This window comes from Phycomyces blakesleeanus (genome assembly GCF_001638985.1).
Source record: "Phycomyces blakesleeanus NRRL 1555(-) unplaced genomic scaffold PHYBLscaffold_2, whole genome shotgun sequence".
NCBI classification, from domain to species: Eukaryota; Fungi; Mucoromycota; class Mucoromycetes; order Mucorales; family Phycomycetaceae; genus Phycomyces; species Phycomyces blakesleeanus.
Genome location: NW_017265135.1, coordinates 1,524,875 through 1,548,420, shown reverse-complemented (window position 1 = coordinate 1,548,420; position 23,546 = coordinate 1,524,875). Strand labels below are relative to the sequence as shown.

The window sequence follows — 23,546 nt, the reverse complement described above, 5'->3', positions numbered from 1 at the left end:
TGTTCTTGCAAGCTTCTATTCGTCGCCTATCTCTTAATCAACGCAAGTTTTATTTGACATTTATTATGCTTTGTTTGAACTGAGATTTACGCGTACTTGATCTTTTTCGACACTAGTCCAACGAAACGTGCGTATGTTTGGTAATCTTGTGTCAACTGAGGAACTTGCTTCCAACCTTGGTAAAGTCAAGGTTTTGGATGGCTCGTGGCATATGCCCAATACCAACAGAGATCCTTATGAGGAGTATCTTGCCAAACATATCAAGACTGCTGGATTTTTCCCTATTGATACTATCAAAGATACATCTGTTGACCTTCCTCATATGCTTCCTGCACCCGAAGTATTTGCTAAGGCTGTTGGTAAACGTCATATATAAAGAAGCAGATCGCTTTAAGAAGATGAATATTATAATCCCCTTACTATTATGCTGCTTTAGGCAATCTTGGTATCTCCAATGATGATCAGGTGGTAGTGTACGATACCGCAGGGATATTCTCTGCTTGTCGCGTGTATTGGACCTTTAAGGTAAGCTACAGCATATGCACAATTTAATATTAACTGTGCATGACAGGCATTTGGACATAATCGTGTATCGGTATTGAATGGAGGTCTGCCCGCATGGATCAAAGAAAACAGACCTACAGAATCTGGGAATGTGGACATTAAGCCTGTGGAGTTTAAAGTGAAGCCTTTGGACGAGAGTTTGGTCAGGGACTATAAAACAGTTTTGGCCAACGCTAAACTGGCTGAAACCAATCCTCAACAACAGATTCAGGTCTTGGATGCTCGTCCCAAGGCTCGCTTCACCGGAGAGGCTCCTGAGCCACGAGCAGGGCTGAGCTCTGGACACATGCCTAATTCTATTAGTGTTCCATTTAACGAAGTTATTGATCCTGCAAAAGGGGAGTTGCTTGATGATGAATCGCTTCGTAAATTGTTTGCTTCTAAAAACGTTGATTTAACCAAACCTATGATAACCAGCTGCGGTAAGATTAAGGTGTATAAGGTTTTTTTTAGGAAATTTATTCATAATGAGCTGCTTAACAGGTAGCGGTATCACTGCCTCTATTTTATACTTGGCCCTGGAGCGTGCTGGTGCAAAGGATATTGCTGTATATGATGGTAGCTGGACAGAATATGCAGACAAGAAGGATAGTTTAATCATTAAAAGCGGTTAATAAAATTAGCGGAGTCCTTCTGAGTTTGTCAAAGGAATCAATTGAAGCCACATGACTGCACATTTCGACGGTGTTAAAAAAAAAGTTTTTAAAAAGGCTGTTCGCTTAGTGAAAGGAAATATTTTCACTTCTTCTTCACACTCTAGTCATGGTAAGCTCATTGAGATCAAAAAAATTTGTACAGTCAACTCATTCATAAATAGTCCGCACCCAACCCCAAAGCCTTCCCCCTCGCCGATTCAGCATTGACCAGCACTATCCTGGACCTCGTCCAGCAGGCTTCCCACTACAAGCAGTTGAAGAAGGGTGCTAACGAGGCTACCAAGACTCTCAACAGAGGTATCTCTGAGTTCATTATCATGGCCGGTAAGAATACTCTCTATAAAAATGTGTTTTGGGTTGGGCGTAAAGGATGAAAAAATCCGTTTGGACCTTTACAATGACATTCAACGATTAGTCTTTCTGAGAAACGTTCAATCCAAAACAAATTGAATTTAAAGAAAAGAAAATGAAAAGAATTACATGACTCACACATTTCTCGTGTAGCTGATGCCGAACCCCTCGAGATTCTTTTGCACCTTCCCCTTCTCTGCGAAGATAAGAACGTCCCCTACGTCTTCGTTCCCTCCAAGACCGCTCTTGGTCGTGCCTGCGGTGTCTCCCGCTCCGTCATCTCTGCCTCCGTTACCACCAACGAGGCTTCTGATCTTAAGCCCCAGATCTTGTCCATCAAGAACCAGATCGAGAAGTTGCTCATCTAAAAAAATTTAAAAAGAAAATAAGAAAACATTCCCTGCAGTGCAATGGTTTCTCTATTACATTTCTTTTTACGCATTCATCCCTCATGTCTTTTGGTCGATGATCCGTTAGTGTTGAGACCCCCATTTCGATTGTAAATAAATTCTCGTACACTTTAGTCCCATCATGTAATCATATAAAAAAACTGTTCCTATATACATATATTATCAATACCATTATCATTATCTGTCAAATGAAGTGAATATATCAATTTCGCGTACGCGCGCTTGTGGGTGTGTGGGTGTGCAACCTATCAAAACTACGTTGCATAACATCAATTATCGAGTTAGCTGTCAATTAGTCTTCGAAAATATCTGACACGCATCCAATCTACCAGTTATTTTATTATCACAGCCATCCATACACAAGAAGTTTAATGTTGTGTACATATCGCTCTTTACAAGAAACTAATTATCACGCTTTTGGCTAAGTATATAAAATCTTTGAGAGTGCACTTCAAATTTCCCTTAAAAAAATCTCCCCTTTTTTTGTGGTAGTGGTAGGCGATTGCTTGATCAAAAATAGAATTCTAGGGGTGTTTTATGTAAAACTAACTTTTTTTTTATCTTTTACTTTTATGGATAATTGGGTATCTCCGCTCTCTTGCGGATGTAAGACTTTATTCATATACTATAATAATACTTCTTTATCTTTTATAAATATACATTTTCATGAGGCAATATATCAAATAAAATTCTCTTGTATAGCTGAAAGCCATTGAATTACTTTATGGCAAAATGATTGCTGATATGGCTATATATTACAAAAGATGCATTGTTACTAATTGCTATAATACAGAGCGTTCTTTATTTATTATAATTGGCTATCAGTGTTTTCATAAATCTACGTCCCAATATCAAACGTGTTATTCTATTGTATCTATCGTGCGATTTTCGTATTCTTCAACAGGATAAATATCTGCTTTTGTAGAGACTCTATCTATCTTTATAGCCTACCCATAATACTATAGGTTCGAATAACAATAACAATAACAATAGAGTAGATATACTATAACATTAAAAGCTCTTATATCCGCCTTTTTTGTATTATTTCGTATGATCTAATCCAGCTATCAGAAAAGATTATATTTGGATACTTTAGCTTCTTTTCTTCTTCATTATCAAGCTCGGTCTCCTTGCTATATACATATTGTCAATAGGATTCTGTGCCAACATGTCTTGATGAGATTGTAGAAATCATTCGTGAACAAGATAAACACGAGGGGACTAATTGTTAACTTGGACAGCAATTCCTTTCGAGGTTAGAAGAACAGTGTGATGAGGTTTAGAGGGGGAATTCAAACAGATATTTTTGACCTCTTTATCCAAGATCAAACCAACAACGCTATCCAAAGACTTCCTTCCAGAAACAATATTGTCCATTTTCTTATTGAACATTCTAAATTTACTAATCCTCATTGTTGGAAGAACAGGTATTCATTACAGCTTGATATTTGCTTGTGAAATAGAGATCTTGTTGCTATCCTGAATTTCTAGCACATTTTTAATCAATTGTGACTTAATGGCACAGTTTCCTATGTGGTTATCCGTTTTTTTTTCAGTTAAGAGTATTATAAGATCAAGAGATTATGTCTCGGGGGGTTGTTGTGTGAGACAAAAGCTAAAAATCTCCAGAAGAATGCAAGTCTTTCAACCTTATTATCTCCAGGTATATTCAGAATGACATTCAGTAAGCCATCATATTCTTTGAATAGTTTAGTGAGTTACTTTATTATTACTTTGTACTACACGATGGATAGGATGCTTTGCATTGATCGTAAAAATACGGTAGGACAATGGTGGGGATATTGAAAAGGTGCTTTTACTTTTGAATTACAATAGCAAAGAAATAGGACAATTGAAATTGATACATAAAGGGGGAAAAAAGCAGTGCTTAATCAAAATTCAACCTTAAAACAACCCTTAGACCCTCGAAAAAAAAGTCTGAAAAAATAATCTCCTACTAAAGTCGCCTTTTTTTTTACTTGAGTGCAGTTGAGCTTTTTCATCAATTTAATAGAAACTTGGATTAATTGAGATGGAAATTTACAAGTGACGAACTCTACGGACGAATGGTATTATCTATATACCAATTTGATCGCAGTTATCTTTTTTTCTGCGACTTTTTACAAAGATCAAAATACGCCATACGATAATATTCCTTGTTTGGTGTCTAATACATTTTATTTCCGCTTTTATTGATTTATTTGCTGCTACGTATTGCTTTTACTGCGGTAGCATTAAAAATAAAACTATAAAATATTATGCTAGACAATCATACAGCCAATAACTAGAAGTGACGCAAAGTGAGTCAACTAGAAGTGACCAAAAAGTCGATGAAAAGGGCAGAGGTTGAAAGAGAATAAACAGCTATTGTATTAATATGACTCCGATTGTGACTGGCCAACCTTTGCTCCCTGATTCCAGGATTGGAAACCCAGTGGCTGAAAAATTGTTTGTTTAAAAGTCCCAGACGTTATCTGAAGGTATTCTCTTTTTTTCGAGGTAACAACTCTTTTTCCATAATGGCTTCCAACCCAAAAGAGGAAACACAAGCACCCCCTGCTGTCGTTGAAGACGCTGCCGCCGCCGCTGCCGCTGCCGCAAAGAAGGCTAAGAACGAGGCCAAGAACGAAGAGAAGAGACTTGCCAAGCTTGCCAAGTTCCAAGCCAAGCAAGCCAAGGTAAATATAACTGCGTATAACAGAGACAACAGAGACGCGATACTAGGCTAAATGATTATAATTTGAACGTCATACAAACAAATTACTCAATAATGTCTCGTATTTCAGTTGGACGAGCAGAAGAAGACCGCTGCTGCTGAGACTGAGGTGAGCGAGAAGAAGAAGAAGAAGGCTGCCAAAGCTGCTCCCGCCCCGGCTTTTGTCAACACCACCCCCAAGGGAGAGAAGAAGGGTAAGTAAATAATGATAGGGTGCTAAATATATCTACATTTATATATGGAGACAAAACCTGATCCGATCTTACTGTTCCGTTATAGACATGTCCACTCCTATCGCAAACGCCTACGATCCTAACGCTGTAGAGTCTGCATGGTACGAGTGGTGGCTCAAGGAAGGTTTCTTTGAACCTGAACTTACTGAGGATGGCAAGATCAAGCCCGAGGGTTTGTTCGTTGTCCCTGCTCCTCCTCCAAATGTTACCGGCTCCCTTCACATCGGACACGCCCTTACTGTGGCTATTCAGGATACTTTAATTCGCTGGAACCGTATGTTGGGCAAGACTGTCTTGTTCAATCCAGGAACCGATCACGCTGGTATCTCTTGCCAGTCTGTAGTTGAGAAGAAGCTCTGGAAGGATCATAAGAAGACTCGTCATGACTTGGGTCGTGAGGCCTTTATTGATGAAGTCTGGAAATGGAAGGAGAAATTCGGTAACAGAATTTACGAGCAGTTCTACCGTCTTGGTGCTTCGTACGACTGGGGCCGAGTTGCTTTCACCATGGATCCTGTAAATATACACTCCACTGTTATTTGATTTAGATTCTCATAGCCACTGACACGCTTTATAGAAATTATCTTATGCTGTACGCGAGAACTTTGTTCGTCTCCATCGTGACGGTACTATTTACCGCGCCAACCGTCTTGTCAACTGGTGTGTGCACCTCAACACCGCCCTTTCCAACCTCGAGGTTGACAACAAAGAACTTCCTGGTCGCACCCTTATGAACGTTGCTGGCTACGATCCCAAGGAAAAGTTTGAATTTGGTGTTCTCAATGAGTTTGCTTACGAAGTTGAAGGATCAAATGAGCGTATCGTTGTTGCTACTACCCGTATTGAAACCATGCTTGGTGATACTGCTATTGCCGTCCACCCCACTGATTCTCGTTACACTCACTTGCACGGCAAGTTCGTAAAGCATCCCTTCATCGACCGTCGTATTCCCATCATTACTGACGAAATTGCTGTCGATATGTCTTTCGGTACTGGTGCTGTCAAGATGACCCCCGCTCACGATTTCAACGATTATGAAGTCGGCAAGCGTCACAACCTCGAATTTATCAACTTGCTCAACGATGACGGTACCTTTAACGATAATGCTGGTCCCTACGCTGGTATGAAGCGTTTCCACGTTCGTACAAAGATTATTGAAGATCTCAAGGCCAAGGGTCTTTTCGTTGGTGTAAAGGAAAACCCAATGGCTGTACCCGTGTGCTCCAAGTCTGGTGATGTTATTGAGCCTTTGATGAAGCCCCAGTGGTGGGTTAACTGCAAGCCCATGGCTGCCGCTGCCATGAAGGCTGTTACTGACGGTGAGCTCAAGATTTCTCCCAAGGTCTCTGAGGCTGATTGGTTCCGTTGGTTGGGTAACATTCAGGACTGGTGTATCTCTCGCCAGTTGTGGTGGGGTCACCGCGTTCCCGTTTACTTTGTCAACATCGAGGGTGAAGAAAACGACGCTTCTGACAACCATTTCTGGGTTAGTGGTCAAGATGAGGCTGCTGCCAAGGTCGAGGCCGAGAAGCGCTTCCCAGGAAAGAAGTTCTCATTGGAACAGGATCCCGATGTTCTTGATACTTGGTTCTCATCTGGTCTCTGGCCTTTCTCCATCATGGGCTGGCCCGAAAACACAGATGATATGCAGAAGTACTATCCCTCTTCGCTCCTCGAGACCGGTTGGGATATTCTCTTCTTCTGGGTCGCACGTATGGTCATGTTGGGTATTAAGCTTACTGGCAAGGTTCCCTTTAAGGAGGTCTTCTGCCATGCCATGATTCGTGATGCTCATGGCCGCAAGATGTCCAAGACTCTTGGTAATGTCATTGATCCCGTCGATGTTATTGAGGGTATCAGTCTTGATGGACTTTACCAAAAGTTGCTTGATGGTAACCTTGATCCCAAGGAAGTTGCCACAGCTAAGGCTGGTCAGGTAAATATATCTCCACAATATATATAATAGAAGAAAATGGCTAATCATTTAATTGTTTGGACTATAATAGAAAGCAGATTTCCCCAAGGGTATCCCTGAGTGCGGTACTGATGCTCTCCGTTTCGCTCTTTGCGCTTATACCACTGGTGGTCGCGACATCAACCTTGATATTCTCCGTGTTGAGGGTTACCGCAAGTTCTGTAACAAGCTCTGGAACGCTACTCGCTTCGCCCTGATGAAGCTTGGAGATGATTTTGTCCCTACTGCCGATACCACCTTGACCGGTTATGAGTCTCTTACTGACAAGTGGATTCTCCACAAACTCAACAACGCCGCTATTGAAACCAACAAGGCATTGGCCGAGCGTAGTTTCAAGAATGCCACTGATGCTGTATACCAGTTCTGGCTGTACGATCTGTGCGATGTCTACATTGAAGTCATTAAGCCCATCTGTGATGCCGATACAACTGGCAACCCTGCTGCTGCCAATGCCAAGTTGGCTGCTCAAAACACACTTTATACCTGTCTTGAGGCTGGATTGAAGCTTATGCACCCATTCACACCCTTTGTTACTGAGGAGCTTTACCAACGCCTTGTCCGCCGTTCCGGAGACAAGGTCAAGTCTATCACCAAGGCTTCTTACCCCGTTGAGAACAAAGACTATTTCAACGAGGAAGCCGAGAAGAGCTTTGACAATGTGTTCGAGGTTATTAAGGTTATCCGTAGTTTGGCTGTCTCTCAGAACAAGAAGAAGGATGGCGAGGTATATATCCAGACTAAGGATGACAAGCTCGCTTCTTTGTTAGAAAAGGAGAACTTGGCTGTCCTCACCCTCTGCAAGGGTATTAAGGAGGTCAAGGTCCTCAAGGACTCCAAGGTACCAGAGGGTTGTGTTTCGGCTGATGTTCCCAACAAGGCCACTGTCTGGTTGCGCATCTAAGGAAGTCTATATTATATACAAAGACATGCATTTCCCTATCTAAATACTGTATTTTTTCGAAATGTCTTGCGCTATTTTACATACATTCTACATCAAAATAAAACGTATCATAATTTGAACACATTGCTTTATTGTATTATAACATACATTATTTATTGAGTGCCACGATATACATATCAAGTTTGAAAGTGTTCTAGGCACTTTAATTTATATAGATATTCTGAGAAGAATATCTCCGCTATTCTACCTTGTCCTTGAGGAATTACCATGGACAACAATACCATCTTTTGTTTGATTCTTCTGTTGATGGCTTACATTCTCGGCAAACTCAATGCACTGTTTAGCAAACGTTCCAAGTTAACAAAAGATCTCCGTGCACAATTGGATTAAAAAGAAAGCGAGATGATCATGTAATGAAGGTGGGTTCCATCTAGAGATGATCTACTCTGGACCGACATCTCACATAAGGCAGGGTGCTTAAAGCGCGATTAACAAGGACAGGGCGTTTATGTCATTTTTATTACAATCAACTTTGGAGTAATCTAATGGATATATATATATATATATATATACAAATGGATCATAATAATATATGTACTGTTTTGTATTCTGTAAAAATAAATATCCATAAAACAAAAAGAGAGATAATTAGTAAATGTTGCTTGTAACTATGAAATATGTACTATCCACTAAAGGTTGCAAAATATGAAGGAACCCCTTTGTGATTCTACCCATCTAGTTGTCCATATTATATGTTTAAATACTTAAACTTAGGGTTCTTAAAAGGCAAAAAAAAAATTGGTGCTTTCTTTTCAGTATAAAATATCGGCCCTGTTAATACCTGATTATGATATAGTACAAAGAGTTAGATCTCTATTAATGCTTAATGATCAAATAATGATATGTAGTCTTCTTCTTTTTCTTAATAAAGTATATATGTGTATATATGATCTCTGAATTTTATTTATTTCATTTTAGGGGTATTGATCTATAGGTTATAAAGAAGTATTGACTTTTATATTTTAAGAGTAGTTTTCTGACTGTTCTTATAAAAGTGAGGGTATAAATGGTTTTGAGTGTCATAACAGAATATATATGTGTATATAGATACTACCTTGTAATATTTATTTTATTTTATTAATATGCATTTGTATTAATAGTTTATATAATTTTGTTTACAAAAACAAAGAATACAGATATATATTGTTTTAAGACTTGGGCTTGCACTATCTCCTGTTCCTTGAAAGAGAAGGGAGAGTAGAATGTGTTGAAAAGGCTGTCGAATGGGTGACTGAAGCCCGGATGCTTTTAGGCGTACTCTTAAGTTCATGGTCTTTGAAACTTGAGGTGAATGTGTATGTTTTATCCAATATAGTATTCTCCATACAGATTTCTGTTAGCCCCAAGTATACTCTGGAACAAATATTGACTTCATCCCCGGCTTTAGCACCTGGAACCACTGGTTTTTCCATAGTACATCTAGTTACCAGGCGAGAACCTGGATCAGTAACTAACATAGGAGGATCACCATCCCCATCAAAAACATATAAATCTAATCCAAATGTTAGCATACTTGAACACTTGTAATAGACAAATGGTATTATTTTTATAAAATAAATCAAATACCTAAGCATGGTATTCCGGGATAAAAGTATGAGAAGTTTGATTCGATATATTCATCCGTTCTTATAGTATCTCCTTTATAGATGAAAACTTTGAAGCAGCTACTACATCTTGGGTAACCTGCAGGATCAATATATTTGTTTTCTGCTGGGTGTTTGGATGCATCAAAAATATCAGCCATAATTCGCCCGTATGTTCGCCGTGATACTCTGTGTGTAATCATTTCTGGATTCATTCCAAGTATCACTGCACCTCTCACAATAGCTAGCTCGCCACGTTGAGGAACAGCAATCAAATTTATACGATCTGCAAATGTTTCTGTCAGGCATTGGTACAGAAAAATCGACTGTCCAAGCCCTCCCACCAAGAACATGGCGTCAATCTTTCCGCCAGTCTGATTAAGCTGTCGAAGGATTAACTCAGTTATTTCCTTGACAATCGGGTCAAACACCTTTTCGCGCATTTCTTTTACAGTAACACAGAGTGATCCGTTTACTATTCCAATCTCTTCCATTTCTCTTCCTTCCATCTCTATTTTTGCTGGCACAATGAAGTGTTCGTTGTCTTTATTCTCAAATCCAGGCTAATTTTATTTTAGATAGTTAGTTTATTGTGAAGCACCACCATACCCATGTAATTTTTTTTGATATACCTTTGCAGAGGTAATAAACTGGTTCACCATAATATCAATTGTTGGCTTATTAATTTCTGCAAGGTCACCAAACCGGCTCTTAAAGACTTCTCGCATATTTTGATCCAGGAAAGTCGACCCACACGAGCTTCCATGACCCTGTGTCACTTCTTTTATGGTCTTCTTTCCTGCAGTACGAGTGACTTCAAATACTATCAAATCAACTGTTCCACCACCAGCATCGCAGACCAGAAAGCGCTGGCCGTCTGTAAGCTTAAATTGCTCGGATTTCTTTTCGCAGTAAAGAGCAGCAGCTTCAGGTTCACTTGTGAGCACTAGTCGATTAGGGTTATCCAAGCGGGTTACGATATCCGCTCTAATGGCAGCTTCGCGCATAAGTGATTTGGCATAGTCATCCCACATGGCAGGGACTGTTAGACAATATCTAAACTTTTCTTTATTATAGATGACTCCAAATTTACGTTTGAAGCAATCATGAATATATTTATTGAACTCGGTAAGATAGTCAGCGATTACTATACATTAATATTAGAGAGAGAAAAAGACTTTATTCTTGCGAGTATTACCATCAAGCGGCTTTAGACCATGCGGTAACTTTACAGACGCTGGTATTCTCGAATCAAGAAGCAACTTGAATCTCTCTACCAAGATGTCTTTGTTATTTACATCATTTGCCTTTCGGATTGCGTCGTGTCCCCAGGCTATTAGCTTCTTGCTGTCATGCGCATAAAGGCACGCGGTGGGAACTTTAGCGTATGACGATCCACCAGGTCTTGGCCTATTGTATTAAAGCTTTAGATTAACACAATTTCTAGTAGTATTAATAATGATAATAATTTAATTCATTACCATGCTGTAATATCAAATATCTCATCCACACCATCATTAACATAAACACATGAGCATCCGGAATAAGTTGTTCCAAAGTCTGTTGAAAGATGTTTTATACTTCTTGCTTAGAAATATTGCGTATAAAAATATTCATAGAAGTATATTACCAATCCCTACTACACAGGAGTACTTTGCTGGGTCGAATTCTGAATATAAATCACACATCATTTTCTGTTGTTTTCTTCTTCTCTTGTTAATCAAAAAGAAAGTAACATATAATGTATATTCTTGAAAGTTTTTTGTTCTTATACACTTATATATATACGTATAGGTATAAGATATTCGATTGTTGTTAGATAATATTCCATCTTTATCTACAAAGATTGAATACTACATTTTGAATATCTTGACGACATTATTTTTTATAACAAAACAGAACAAAGCAGAAACTGCAATATAATAGATGAGACTACATGAGGCACCGCTGTTTCTTATCTCTTATTTCAAGGACTAAACTTTATTGAGATAAAATTATTAGATCCATTTTGTCTAAACTCTCGAAGCATTTTTATAGCAAATTTAAGCTTTGTAACAATGGTGTTTCTCTGATGTAAAATAAAAGGTGCGGTAATATATACACTACTGCAGTGACAACGTATCAAGGAGTATAATCAATAAATGTATCGCTTTGATCTTTATTGATTATCCTTAATTTTGCTTGTATTGTTTATTGGGAGCAAAGAGATTCATTATCTTTAAATTAAAGCCTTTCTTAAAATATAAAGCCGGTGTTTATGTTTTAACAACTCGCTTATTGTCTACTTGTTCTTCGTTTAATATTCTTGTGAATTCAATTCTACAAATTTTACTTAATTTAATTAAATAAAAAAAGCAATAAACTTAAATTAATGGACGTGTTCCTTTATTCTAGGGTGCAATGTTGTGTAATATAGACAATAGTAGGTTAAACTGAATGTTCTTTATTTATTCGGTACCTTTAATATAGGGTTTGTAAGAAGCATTTTATTAGGCTTGGGGGGTCTGGTGACACTCAAAAGAAGATAATCAAAAGAGTGATCACAGCATTTGTTTGGAGGGTTTTCTAGCTTTTTCAATGTTTTTGGGGGTTTTTGTTTTTGTTAATTATAATAAGTATAAGTATAAGTTTTAAAAGAGAGGATTGAGGTCTAATTCTTGGCAAATGCGGGTTAGGGTCTTGCGAGCCGTACCAACAACAGCAGAAGGAACAAATGGTGAATCGTCAAAAATGAAAGTCCAGTGGTGACGCCATATCGCAAGGGGGGTGCATCCAAAGACGGTAGAAGGGGGAATAGAAGAGTTTAAGAAAGAGGGAAAAGAGAAGAAGTGAAAAGCGTTGTGTAGTGCGGTTGGGGTAGGTATTGTGCCAAAGAATTCCAGCCACATGCCGATCCACACCGCGTTTTTGAGAGGACAAGTGAAGAAGAAGTGGTCTTGGGAGTCGGAGGAGAGAGAGCAAATAGAGCAGGTAGGAGAGGGAAAGGCGAGAGGAAGCAAAGAGTGAAGACGGGCTCGGCAAGAAATCTTGTCGTGTAGACCACGAAACCAAATGTTACGAGCCACCAGGGGAAGGGGGAAAGACCAAAATTTCCGCCAATGACGAGAGCCACGAGGGGGATCGAAATAGCGGGCACGGACGAGATGGTGGGAGCACAGCCCGCGGAAAGTGCGTGTGGAAAGGCGTGCCCAAGTCTGAGAAGGTACGAGCGCATTAAAGAAAGGGAACAAGTCAATTGATGTGCCATCTTGAACGAGCAGAGACGGATATTGTTCGGTCAGTTCACGAGGAGAGCAACAAGCACGAACGATTATCGAATGTAATGTGAGAGTGTTGAGTTGAACTCGGCCAAGGAACTTATGAATAACACGAGAGCGTGGATGGCTGCTGGTGATGGAAATAGACCGTAGCGACGCCAGGGCAGGGTCAAAGGTGTAGAGGTGGGAAACCAAAAGATCTTGCCAAGATGGGGGGAAGCGTGCTTGGGAAGCAGGGACAATGGTGACCGCTGAGAGAGGCAAAGCAAGGCAAGTAGTCGAATTTACCACAACATTATCAAAGTTGTGCGGCAGATGGTCAATGGCAGTGAAGGCTAAATGTAGAGGAGAGGTAAGATCCCGCCATCCAGAAGGACGCATACTTGGAAATAGAAGGGGAAATAGGGGAGAAAGAGATGGAAGTGAAGCATGTAACAATCCGGACATCCAGCGCGGGACCAAACCAGGTGGGGACCGAGGAGCGCGGACGATAGGTTGAAGCCAACGAAGTTGTAGAGCGCTCTGCTGCGTCTTAGGATCGATGATACCAAGTCCACCTTGCATGCGTGGGAGGCAGAAAGTATCCAAAGAAATCGGGGGGAAGGTGCCACGTTGAAGGAAGCTACCCATGATGGACCTGATCTTCTGAAAGAAGGACATAGGTAGAGAGACCACACGCAAAACATGCCAAAGCTGAGAGAGTATGAGAGATGTTAGAACGGTGGCTTTACCCCGAAAGGAGAGACAGCGAGATGAGTGAAGATTGCAGCTGTCCTCAATCCTTTGGAGAAGAGATGAGCAGAACGAGTCCCGTTGAGCCTTGGAGTGAATCAACGGAAAGCCAAGATAACGGAGAGGTGCGGGCGAGGTGCGGTCATGCCAATCGGTAATGTTATGACGACGGAGGGTGGAGGTCCAATCGGGGAGAGGACTACCAGATAGTGAGAAAGCTTGCGTTTTGTGGAGGTTGATACGCGCATTGGACGCAGCGGAATAGGTGGTGAGATGTGTGTGGAGTCGAGCAAGGTGAGCCGGATCTGGGAGAAATACCAGAAGATCGTCGGCATAAGCTAGAAGTTTAATAGGAGGAATAGTAGCCACATTATCAGGGACAGAAGGTCGAAAACCGAGGAAGGATTGATCACTTATAACCCGTCGCAACAAAGGTTCAAAAGCCAAATTGAACAAGATGGGAGAGAGAGGGTCGCCTTGACGGAGGCCACGCAATTGTGTGAGAGGGCGAGATAGGAAGCCATTAACGTTGATCTGAATCTGTGTAGAGAAAAACAATTGGGTGATACAAGTTATTATAGATTTAGGAAAGCGAAAGTGATCGAGAACTCGGCGCAAGTATTCTGGGTGGACTCGGTCGTACGCTTTCTCCTGATCAAGAAGAAGACCCACTCCAGTCGAGCTTTCCTGAAGTGCCTGAGCCATGACCATCCGGGTGAGCATCTCATTATCAGCAATAAATCGTCCTTGAACAAAGCCAGTTTGGTAGGGAGTGACAAGAGGAGTGGCAACAGGGATCAAACGAGAGTTAAGAAGACGAGTGAAGACCTTAGCATCAGTGTTGATAAGTGCGACGGGTCGCCAATTCCGAAGGGAGGTAAGGTCGCCTTTTTTCGGGAGAAGACACACGCAGGTGGACATCCAAGTGGGGGGAAAGACACCATCCAACAAAGCTTCGTTATATACACGCGAGACAAGAGTGGAGCATTCGGGGTGGTCAAGTATGAGTCGTAGAATCTCGTATGGCAATCCGTCAGGACCAGGGCTACTGGCATTGGGGGATCGAGAGGCACCTTGACGAATAGTGTCGAGGGAAAATTTGCGAGTGAGGCAATGTTGAGTGAGATCAGTGAGGGCAAGATTGTCAGGAAGATTCTGGAGAAGATCGTCAACAGCAGCAGAAGTGATGGGCTCAGGAGAGTAGAGAGTCTCATAGAAGGCGGCAGCAGCCTCCGTCATGCTGTCAGGCTCAGTGCAAAGATAGTCGGTAACAGGATGGCGTAGGCTGGTGATGAGTTTTTTGGACTGACGTGTAGCAACGGTGCGTTTAAGGAAACCGGCAGAGGTTTCACCCTGTTCGCGCCATTGTCGGCCAGCCCGGAGAGCAAGAATTTCTACGCGTTCCAGTTGAACCTGTTGGAGCTTGCGTTCGATTACAGGAAGCTGAAAGTTCTGGGCGGGTTGATGGCGAAACCGAAGAATCAACTTATCACGCCGACTTTGAAGTTGTGCTTCTAGAGTGGACAGGGAAGGTGAGATTCGACGAGAGAAACGTTTAATGAATCTAGTCACTTCAGACTTGACTAAATCCCAGTTTGTCTGTGGGGAATTGGAGGCGGGGAGAGTGGGAACGAAGGTGTGAAGAAAGACAGAAAGTTCGTCCTGGAAGGAAGTGAGCTGAGCAAGGCGAGGGTTCGCCCGCCAAAGGCCTTTACCACTGGTCCGAGAAGAAGGAAGGGAGAGTACGACTGTGACCAGACAATGGTCAGACCATTGTGAGTGTATATATTCCACCGAGTGTGAGGTGGCACAAGAAGCAAGGTCGGAGGAGGCGAATATGTAGTCAATTGTGGAGGATGATGTCCCACGGTGAAAGGTAGGTTGAGGTACCTTGCCGGTGGGAGTCACACAGTCCACAAGGCGGTCGGTGAGAAATTGAAGCCATGGGCGAGGTGGAGTGCTATGGGCGGTGGTAGTAGTGAGTGAGTGATTGAGGTCGCCCAATAGAATCATATTAGTGGGTGACGCGGGTATCAAGAGAGGATTGTGAAGAAGAGAGGTGAGGAACGAATGTCGTTCGCGATAAGTAGCGGGAGCATAAATGACACAGATACGGAAAGAGTTGAACATAGACTGTGCGTGAGATACCGTAGCAGTGATGCAGCGGCCGCATATACTAAACAATGGATCAGTAAGCATAATATCTTTTGAAAGGCATACAAGTCCACAATGAGGAGACCAAAGAGAAGAAGAAGATTGGAATTGCATAGTAAATGTGTCTTGAAGAGCAATAGAGTGGGCATGGGTTTCTTGAAGGGCGAGGAGATCAATTCCCTTCGAACGTAAGTGGCGTATAAATAATGAGCGTGTTTCGGGTCGTCCCACCTTGGAGAGGCCTCTGCAGTTCATAGTTCCAATGGTAATCATTGGTTAGATTTGGCCTCTGCGCCGAGGGCTTGACGGGTGAACCGGGGTGGAGGGGAGAGCGAAGAGTTACGAGAGGCAGTGTTCCTGCGTGTGGGGGACGTGGAAAGACTGCGTCTCGTGTTGCGGTTGGGCGTATGTCGGGTAAGACGACGTACTCTTTCAGTTTCAGTAGCCTGAATAGCCTCCAGGAGAGCCTACTCATCGGCGGCCTTCTCAGGCTCCTGTTGCAATTGGGCTTTGTCAGAATTTACCTGTTCTGGAAGGGCGTCGAGCATTGTGTCGTCTTCAGGATCTACAATATAGGCGGTGTTGTCGGATGGTGTTTCCTCTTCAGCATGGTTGACTACCTTGGCTTTGCGTTGTGGTTCAATCGGCAGAAGAGAAGATGAAGCTTTGTTAGCCGGATTGTGGATGGAATCCGCAGATGTACCAGTGGGGAGATTAGTTGTCAGGGGGCGGGGCAGCACAATGCGATCCTGGTGAGGAACACGGTTGAGGTGGCGAGAGCGTTTGTTAGTGGTTGCTGACCTACGAGCAGGTTCGGAGACGTGGGGACAGTTAGCTTGCAAATGGCCAGGCTTGTTGCAGCTGTGACAGGTGCGTGTTTCTGAAGAGCGTGCAGGGCAGGCATCGATGTCGTGGCCCATTTGTTTGCAGTATTTGCAATGGGAGCCCATATGTGCCCATTCTCCAAGGATGGTAGTGTTGTCGTTGTAAGAAATCTCGTAGGCAAGCTTAGCGACTTGCTGAGCTGGTGGGTTGGGTCGTTCAAGGAGGACACTGCCAGTGCCATCGAAAAAGGTATTCTCTCCACTAATCTCAGTTACTGCTCTTTTTTTTTTTAGCAGCCTCAATTTCTTTTTTTGGTGGTGGTTTTCTGATAGCAACGTGAATATTGCTAGAGGAGTGAATGGCACCAATGATTGTATGTGTTGGTGCTCTGGTTTGTGGTTGCTTTACGATGGCCTTTTTTCCACTTTTCGATCTGTCCCAATTGTGTCTCATGTTGATGTGGAAACCGGCTTCATCTATAAAAATACAATTTTTTTGTAAAATCCAGATCAGAATCTTTCCATTTCATAAACCATTCGAATCGTGTCTGGAGATTTTCTACTGAGTTTCTAACCTCAGGTTCGAAATATGGCTTTTTTACAGTGATAAGCATAGTATTACGTAAATGGTTGTTAATTTGCGATTTTGAAATTGTGAAGCCTTCGAATTGTTCAGTCAAGCTATTTATTATATCGTCCGCAAATATCTGAGGGTCGTTGTCAAGTAGCTTGGTAATGTACTCGTTATGTTCAGCTGTAAATGAGCTTTTTGGACCACTGTTTTTTTCACTATTTTTATACGGCACCCCTTCCATTTTTTCATAAATGTACCACCAATTCAGTGCAGTACGGTACTTCACGTTGAGTTCTCTTGCAACTTTAGCCACTAAGCCACGCTCTTGCGGTTGCTCAAGCATACGGTCGATAAACGATTCTCTGGTCGTATCACTATAGATACTGTATGACTTGGTTGATTTAGTCAAATTACTAGATTTCAACGGCTTCGTAACTGATGGTTCACCAGTAGCTTTTTCGGGGCGTTTAGCACTCAAGTAAGTTTCTCGATTGGTTATTGTTTCAAGAACTATATTGGGATCGTCAATTTGTGTTAAAACATCTTCCATTGGATCGTAAACTTTTTCTCCATGTTCATTGAAAAGGTTTTCTTGTCCATCTTCATAAAAGAATGTAGTCATTGTTATGTTATATTTTTATAAAGAAGCAAAAAGGACAAAAAAAAACGCCAAAAACATCTGTCAATTAAATGCAATTCTTCGGCTAATTTTAGTTACCAACTTGCGCCAAAAATAATTTAACCTTGTGACATTTATTTTTTAGAAAACGCCAATTTCCATAAGCCTGACTGTACCATTTTTTTTTAGAAAAGATGTTACACTGCGATGTTCAATTCTAGGAGGAGCTTTCACAGTACCCTGTATACATTAACATTGGGGGGGGAAGGGATAATAGTATCAAAGTAGGTCAATATATTCTAAGATACCACAATCCAGAATAATCTACCTGACTAGTTCTCGCGCTCTTTTCTTGTTATGGTACAATAATACCACAAAAGAGAATAGTGTGTATAAAGATTCTCTTGAATTACGGCTCAAAACTCTTGCTGTGTGTACAATATGATATTAAAGATAAGAGATGACTTTACTTAATTTTTAAAGTATTTCACCCCGCAAATATAATTGGTGCAATTTCAAGCTTATCTTATCTTATAATAAGAATGTATAGAATTAATGTAGAATATATTAAAGAGGTGTACTTATATCTACATATATATATATGTGTGTGTGTGTGTATGTGTTGCGGTCTATAGAAGAATATTGGTAAAATTATCTGTATACCTAGAGATTAATTGGTTTTTAAAATTATGCCAAGGATTTCTCACTTTCTTTGTTATACCTTCTCCTGTGAAAAATTAAGGCAATAGGTTATTGAGTCTCCACTGTTCCTTGGGACTCACAGTAAGCCAACTTATTTATATCTTTTTGTTTCTTTTTCTTCTTCCAAGTGCCTTTCTTTTTCAATTGCATTTTACCTCCTAATGTTCCATTCAAGACGTCTTTATACTAGACGACGTCTGGGACTCATTATTTTCTTTGTGGTATTTTTGGCATATCCACTGTATTTCTATTCATCTGCACCTGAGCGGTATGTGTACACAAGCATACAATAGCATAATAATAATTTACTTTATTTTATTTATTTATGTATTCATGTATTTATAATTATTTTTACGGTAATGTCAATAGTTTAAATAGACTGAACCTTGAATCTCCACCCGCACGAAAACCTGTTGTGTTCATCGCAGCCAACATATATAACAATGAAGAGATACTAGATCACTGGATTACCCAAGTCAATCAGCTCATCAAATGGCTTGGTGCATCTAATGTCTATCTTTCCATCTATGAGAATGGTAGGCATTATACTACTACTATTACTACTATTACTACTATTACTATTATTACAAATCTTGTCATCTCAACAATTTTTCATAGGAAGCCAAGATCGCACAAAGTCAATTTTAGAAAAGTACGATCAGCATCTGAATCTTCTGCAGATCCCTCATCGAATCGTGACAAGTACAGTCGAGAAAGATGAAAATGCAAGACGTATAGTTGCCCTGGCTGGCCTTCGTAACTATTTACTCGAGCCTCTGCTGGATCAAGATCCCAAGCCAGATAAGATATTGTTTCTAAATGACATCATCTTTAAGGCATCAGATGCAATTGAATTGCTAGAGACATATGATGGGGAATACGACGCAATGTGTGCGATGGACTTTTTTGGAGAATTCTATGATACTTTTGCTACGCGCGAGGCAGATGGAGGCTGGGTTGGGTCGGGTAACTATCCTTATTTTTCCCACAAGCCCAGTAGAAAACTACTTTATGAGGAAAAGCCAATTCCGGTTTACAGTTGTTGGAATGGCATGATTGCTCTCAATGCAAAGCCCTTTCTCGAGGTATGTATTTTATGAGCGTAAAAGTTGATATGAATATGATATATGTCTATGGATGTGGATATGGATTGGTGGGCTGGTAGGGGTCTTTGATGATTCTTTACTCATATTTATAATAGAACAAGATTTCTTTTCGTGCCATTATCCCCAAGGAACCAGGACCACCTGTGGAGGCATCTGAATGTTGCTTAGTACATACTGATCTGCGTTCACTAAACTATACACGCATATACATCAACCCCCGCATCAAGGTAGATATGTGTAAAATAAATAATAATTAAATATGGAAATCACAAGGTGGAAAAAAAAAGATGGCAATTTTTCTAAAAATTTAAAAAAATATCCAGGTTTCCTACGATACTTTCCATTACTGGTACGCTCATAGTATCATTCGACTTCTTCAACCTTTCTATCGTCTCTTCAATACCCCAACAAATACACAGACGCTAGAAGAGCAATTTGCCTGGAATAAAGCCGTCGACGATGCATATTCTCAGGGTGTTCGTTCTGAGGATTATACATGCCTTTGGCCCAAGGACTAAATATACTTATCATCCCTACGCACATCTATATACACACACCTACACATATACACATACATACATACATAATACACACACTACAATAGCGGTTATTCAATACATATTCAATGGATCACAGAGTTTCTTGATGTTTGACAAACGCGTGCCATTCCGACCTCTACTAAATATATACATATATATATATACATTGATATATTTTATTTATTTATAAGATAAATCCTTGATTTCCTACCTTGGACGAACAATAAGCCTTATTTTTACCCCTTTATTCTTTTTCTTTCTTTGTTTTAATTCAAAATATATACCACAATTATTCGCTACTATTACGCATAATACATATTACATATCTCTATTGCTACTACCATGGTGAACAAGAAACAGAACTACAGCAAACAGCGACTACAGGAAGAGTTGTCTCGTCTGGGTAATGAGATTGAAGAACTTCGAATGGAGAGAGAGGAATCAAAAAAGAATGTTCTCCATTTCGTACAAGAGGCAGACATGGCCAGACAAGACCTTCAGCATGCTCGGGAACAGATCGCAATTCTCTCCAGTAAACTAAACAATTCAGATCACAGTCCAGATCTACCATCACAATCGATTGATGAATCACAAGAGCACAAACAAAGCCAAGGGGACAAAATCCTCCAATTAGAGACCCTCCTTTCCCGAGCCACAGCTTCTCTAGTTGAGCATGAAAAGGCGGCCGAAATTCATTCCAGGGACGCCCAAAATGTAATTGAGCTCACAGATCAAGTAAAACAGCTAACGACTCAGCTGAAGGACTGTCAAGACACACTCGGTCGTTTAAACGAATCCCAAAAGCTGATCCAAGACGAGTTTGACCAAGCAAAGGACGAAAATAGAGTCCTTCGACAGACACTAAAGGTAGAACATGAGCGTGGAGAAAGACTGGAGAGTCATTGGAAGTCATCCGAGAATGCACTCGAGCAAGCAGAGATCAGAGTGGAAGTGCTGAAAAAGGAGATTGAGGGTTTAAGGCAACAGCAGACCTGGAGTCCCAAGATAGTTCAGTCCGACACGTCCAAAATAGAAGCACTTGAGAAGTTGCAAAAGGCACTCCAGCAAAAATATCAAATGAATTTAGAGCAATATTCAGTTCTTGAACAACGCTTGGAGAATGAAGTGAAATCTCATGCTCATTGGAAAAATGCATACGAAGAAAAATTAAAGCTCCTGGTAGGCTCATTTTTTTTTATAATATTATTTGATATTAATCCCTTGTTTATTGCCACATTTTTTTTCAATTTTATTAATTTAAATACATATACAAATATTATAGACATTACATCAAGCAAGGGAAGATGAGCATAACGAGATGTTAGATCAGTCAAAAGTGCGTGAACAGCATCTTCGAACAATAAACAAGGTAAGATTTAATAAACTAACTACCCTCGCTAAATTTGATAAATGATAGAGTTAATCTGGGGATTAGGTTATTGACTTGAATTCATTTATTAATTTGTTTGTTTGTTGGTTTGTTTGTTAGACATTACGTGATGAGATTCGTAAAATATCGCGCAATCGCCGAGAGGTGGTTAATGTAGAATATCTACGCAATGTTATATTAACATTCCTAGAAAAGAAACAGACGAGGGTAAGCGAAGAAGGTGGTCTGACGTATCTCAACTGACACATTCCCAATGACTCTAGCATCAATTAGTCCCCGTCCTCTCAACCTTATTACAATGCTCCAATGTGGACCAAGCGCACCTTTACAGCCTTGTTCGAAACAAGACAGCATCATAAACAAATCATTCTCTCCTAGTTTAATACAGCACAATACGAAACAACGCGACAAGAAACAACCCCAGGAAATAAATAAACTAAAAATATATATATATATAAGCATCTTGAACAAAAAAAACTTATTCTACATTATCTCTTCTATTTAATTCACTAAACCCCAAAACAACTACAACAATAATATCAACTTAAAATGGATCCCTCAAAGACAAACGCTAACTGGAACAAGGCTGCTGGTTCCGTCAAGGAAAATGTCGGTAGCGCTATTGGTAACAAGAATATGCAAGGCGAGGGCATGACCCAGAACTCGAGCGGACAGGCAGAGGAGATGGGTGCCAAGGCCCAGGGTTACGTCTCCGGTCTCATGGATCAAGCCAAGGGTGCTGTCAATGGTATGGTCGACAGTATTACTGGAAACGATACCAGCCGTGCTGGATCAAAGGCTCAGGAGCTTTCTGGTGAAGCTCAGAAGAAGTGGAACTCTTAAATCTGCTTGTATATTACTTATTTTATATACTTTTTTATAAGAATCATCTTCATAATGATTGTAATTAATAAATGAATTTATCTATATATAAATATGTGTGTATGTGTGTATGTGTGTTATATACTATAACATAAAAGACCATCTCTCACAAATATATTTTGTGAATCAAAAAAAAATGTCTATTAAACGCTCAGGATTTTATTTTAGATTTTGATTTAAAAAAAGGGGGGATTGAATGAATAGTTGATATATTCTTTTCTTTTAAACCAGACGCTCGACTTCATCCAGCAACTCTTGATAATCAAACTCTTGGGGTGCCTTGTGGAACTTTTCTACGAGACCCAACTTGCGCTCTCCGCCAGTTACATAGAACTGCTGGATGGCAAATACCAAGAACTGGGCGTTTTGGGCATCAATCATGCGTGGCTTGTCAGAGATCTCACCCTTCATCAGCACAATACCCTTGGACTCGGACAACTCTGGGAAATGGGAGATGGTCAAGAAAGGTCTTGCCTCAGACCCCTTGGTCTTATACTCGAGAAGAGAGGTGAAGTTACACTGGTGGAAGTTGAACTGCAACAAGAAGAACTCGATACCAGATTCTCTAGGCATAGGCAAAACAAACTGCAAATACAATTACAAGCAATGAGGCTCCGAGTGTGCCATATATATATATATATATATAAATGATAGATAGGGATGGATGTAGGCTATAAAATATCTCAACCTTGACTTTACCATGGGAAACTCTCGGCTGCGTTTGTACAAGGTATCATACACTTCGGAAGGGATGACAGCAGTAATACAGTCTTTGTCAGAATGGTATTCTGTCCAAATCTTGGTGATAGATTTGACGTCTTCATTCTGCAGCAAGTCCAACTTGACAATCTTATCTAGAGACTGGATTTGCATTTATGTATTTATTCATTGCAGAATGTGATATGCACTGGTTAATTCATATTTGGTCTCCCATCATTTGTATCTAGTATACTTACAGGAGCTGATGAATCATATGGCATCTTGGCTTTGGACGTGACTTTCTCGACGGTCTTGTCTGTACTTGTCTTTGGGGCAGAAGATGGGTTGCGAGCTACAGGAGAAGGGGTTGCTTCCTTGCGACGCTTGAGTGCATCTTCTTTGATTCTCAATTTGAGATCCTCGACAGTGATACCCTCTCTAATTATTCATTATTAGATTATATTGAGCGTTTTTTTTTGTCAACTCTATCACTTCCTCTATCTCTCTCTCTCTCTTTGTGTGTGTTTATATAGATTATTATCTTTATTCTTATTTACAGGAATACTTACTTTTCGGCTGCCTTTCTAAGCTTCTCTGCGTATTTAGCCTCATAGATAGT

General features: G+C 40.5%; 9 protein-coding genes across 9 annotated transcripts; 6 read left to right on the top strand and 3 right to left on the bottom strand.

Moving 5' to 3' along the window:
• The first annotated feature begins 1 nt into the window (after position 1).
• Positions 2 to 1,222, top strand: PHYBLDRAFT_129981 (hypothetical protein). The gene is made up of 5 exons (XM_018429322.1): positions 2 to 42; positions 117 to 359; positions 437 to 525; positions 572 to 986; positions 1,048 to 1,222. Exons 2-5 carry the CDS (start codon positions 134 to 136, stop codon positions 1,176 to 1,178), a joined length of 861 nt encoding a protein of 286 aa, XP_018297598.1. The 5' UTR covers positions 2 to 42; positions 117 to 133; the 3' UTR covers positions 1,179 to 1,222.
• A 104-nt stretch (positions 1,223 to 1,326) lies between these two features.
• On the top strand, positions 1,327 to 1,939 carry PHYBLDRAFT_58603 (hypothetical protein; the record flags this gene model as incomplete). The annotated part of the gene is made up of 3 exons (XM_018440360.1): positions 1,327 to 1,329; positions 1,382 to 1,544; positions 1,725 to 1,939. The coding sequence occupies 3 exons, from the start codon at positions 1,327 to 1,329 to the stop codon at positions 1,937 to 1,939; spliced, it is 381 nt and encodes a 126-aa protein (XP_018297597.1).
• Positions 1,940 to 4,500: 2,561 nt separating this feature from the next.
• On the top strand, positions 4,501 to 7,806 carry PHYBLDRAFT_105744 (hypothetical protein; the record flags this gene model as incomplete). The annotated part of the gene is made up of 5 exons (XM_018427920.1): positions 4,501 to 4,659; positions 4,783 to 4,891; positions 4,977 to 5,446; positions 5,508 to 6,866; positions 6,937 to 7,806. 5 exons carry the CDS (start codon positions 4,501 to 4,503, stop codon positions 7,804 to 7,806), a joined length of 2,967 nt encoding a protein of 988 aa, XP_018297596.1.
• Positions 7,807 to 9,032: 1,226 nt separating this feature from the next.
• Positions 9,033 to 11,140, bottom strand: PHYBLDRAFT_139587 (hypothetical protein; the record flags this gene model as incomplete). Its single annotated transcript, XM_018430251.1, has 6 exons — positions 9,033 to 9,358; positions 9,433 to 10,012; positions 10,082 to 10,596; positions 10,648 to 10,859; positions 10,931 to 11,009; positions 11,080 to 11,140. The coding sequence occupies 6 exons, from the start codon at positions 11,138 to 11,140 to the stop codon at positions 9,033 to 9,035; spliced, it is 1,773 nt and encodes a 590-aa protein (XP_018297595.1).
• A 939-nt stretch (positions 11,141 to 12,079) lies between these two features.
• On the bottom strand, positions 12,080 to 17,612 carry PHYBLDRAFT_162612 (Homeodomain-like and zinc finger-domain-containing transcription factor; the record flags this gene model as incomplete). The annotated part of the gene is made up of 5 exons (XM_018434662.1): positions 12,080 to 13,399; positions 13,438 to 13,487; positions 14,938 to 15,836; positions 16,064 to 16,696; positions 16,906 to 17,612. 5 exons carry the CDS (start codon positions 17,610 to 17,612, stop codon positions 12,080 to 12,082), a joined length of 3,609 nt encoding a protein of 1,202 aa, XP_018297594.1.
• An 860-nt stretch (positions 17,613 to 18,472) lies between these two features.
• On the top strand, positions 18,473 to 19,935 carry PHYBLDRAFT_139585 (glycosyltransferase family 69 protein; the record flags this gene model as incomplete). Its single annotated transcript, XM_018430250.1, has 5 exons — positions 18,473 to 18,579; positions 18,681 to 18,847; positions 18,930 to 19,396; positions 19,513 to 19,644; positions 19,741 to 19,935. 5 exons carry the CDS (start codon positions 18,473 to 18,475, stop codon positions 19,933 to 19,935), a joined length of 1,068 nt encoding a protein of 355 aa, XP_018297593.1.
• Positions 19,936 to 20,298: 363 nt separating this feature from the next.
• PHYBLDRAFT_58598 (hypothetical protein) lies at positions 20,299 to 21,724 on the top strand (the record flags this gene model as incomplete). Its single annotated transcript, XM_018440359.1, has 4 exons — positions 20,299 to 21,135; positions 21,239 to 21,325; positions 21,446 to 21,553; positions 21,620 to 21,724. The coding sequence occupies 4 exons, from the start codon at positions 20,299 to 20,301 to the stop codon at positions 21,722 to 21,724; spliced, it is 1,137 nt and encodes a 378-aa protein (XP_018297592.1).
• A 171-nt stretch (positions 21,725 to 21,895) lies between these two features.
• On the top strand, positions 21,896 to 22,189 carry PHYBLDRAFT_14326 (hypothetical protein; the record flags this gene model as incomplete). Its single annotated transcript, XM_018430960.1, has 1 exon — positions 21,896 to 22,189. The coding sequence occupies one exon, from the start codon at positions 21,896 to 21,898 to the stop codon at positions 22,187 to 22,189; it is 294 nt and encodes a 97-aa protein (XP_018297591.1).
• A 261-nt stretch (positions 22,190 to 22,450) lies between these two features.
• ATP11 (ATP11, mitochondrial F1-ATPase assembly protein) lies at positions 22,451 to 23,101 on the bottom strand (the record flags this gene model as incomplete). Its single annotated transcript, XM_018427961.1, has 2 exons — positions 22,451 to 22,813; positions 22,928 to 23,101. 2 exons carry the CDS (start codon positions 23,099 to 23,101, stop codon positions 22,451 to 22,453), a joined length of 537 nt encoding a protein of 178 aa, XP_018297590.1.
• Positions 23,102 to 23,546: the final 445 nt, after the last annotated feature.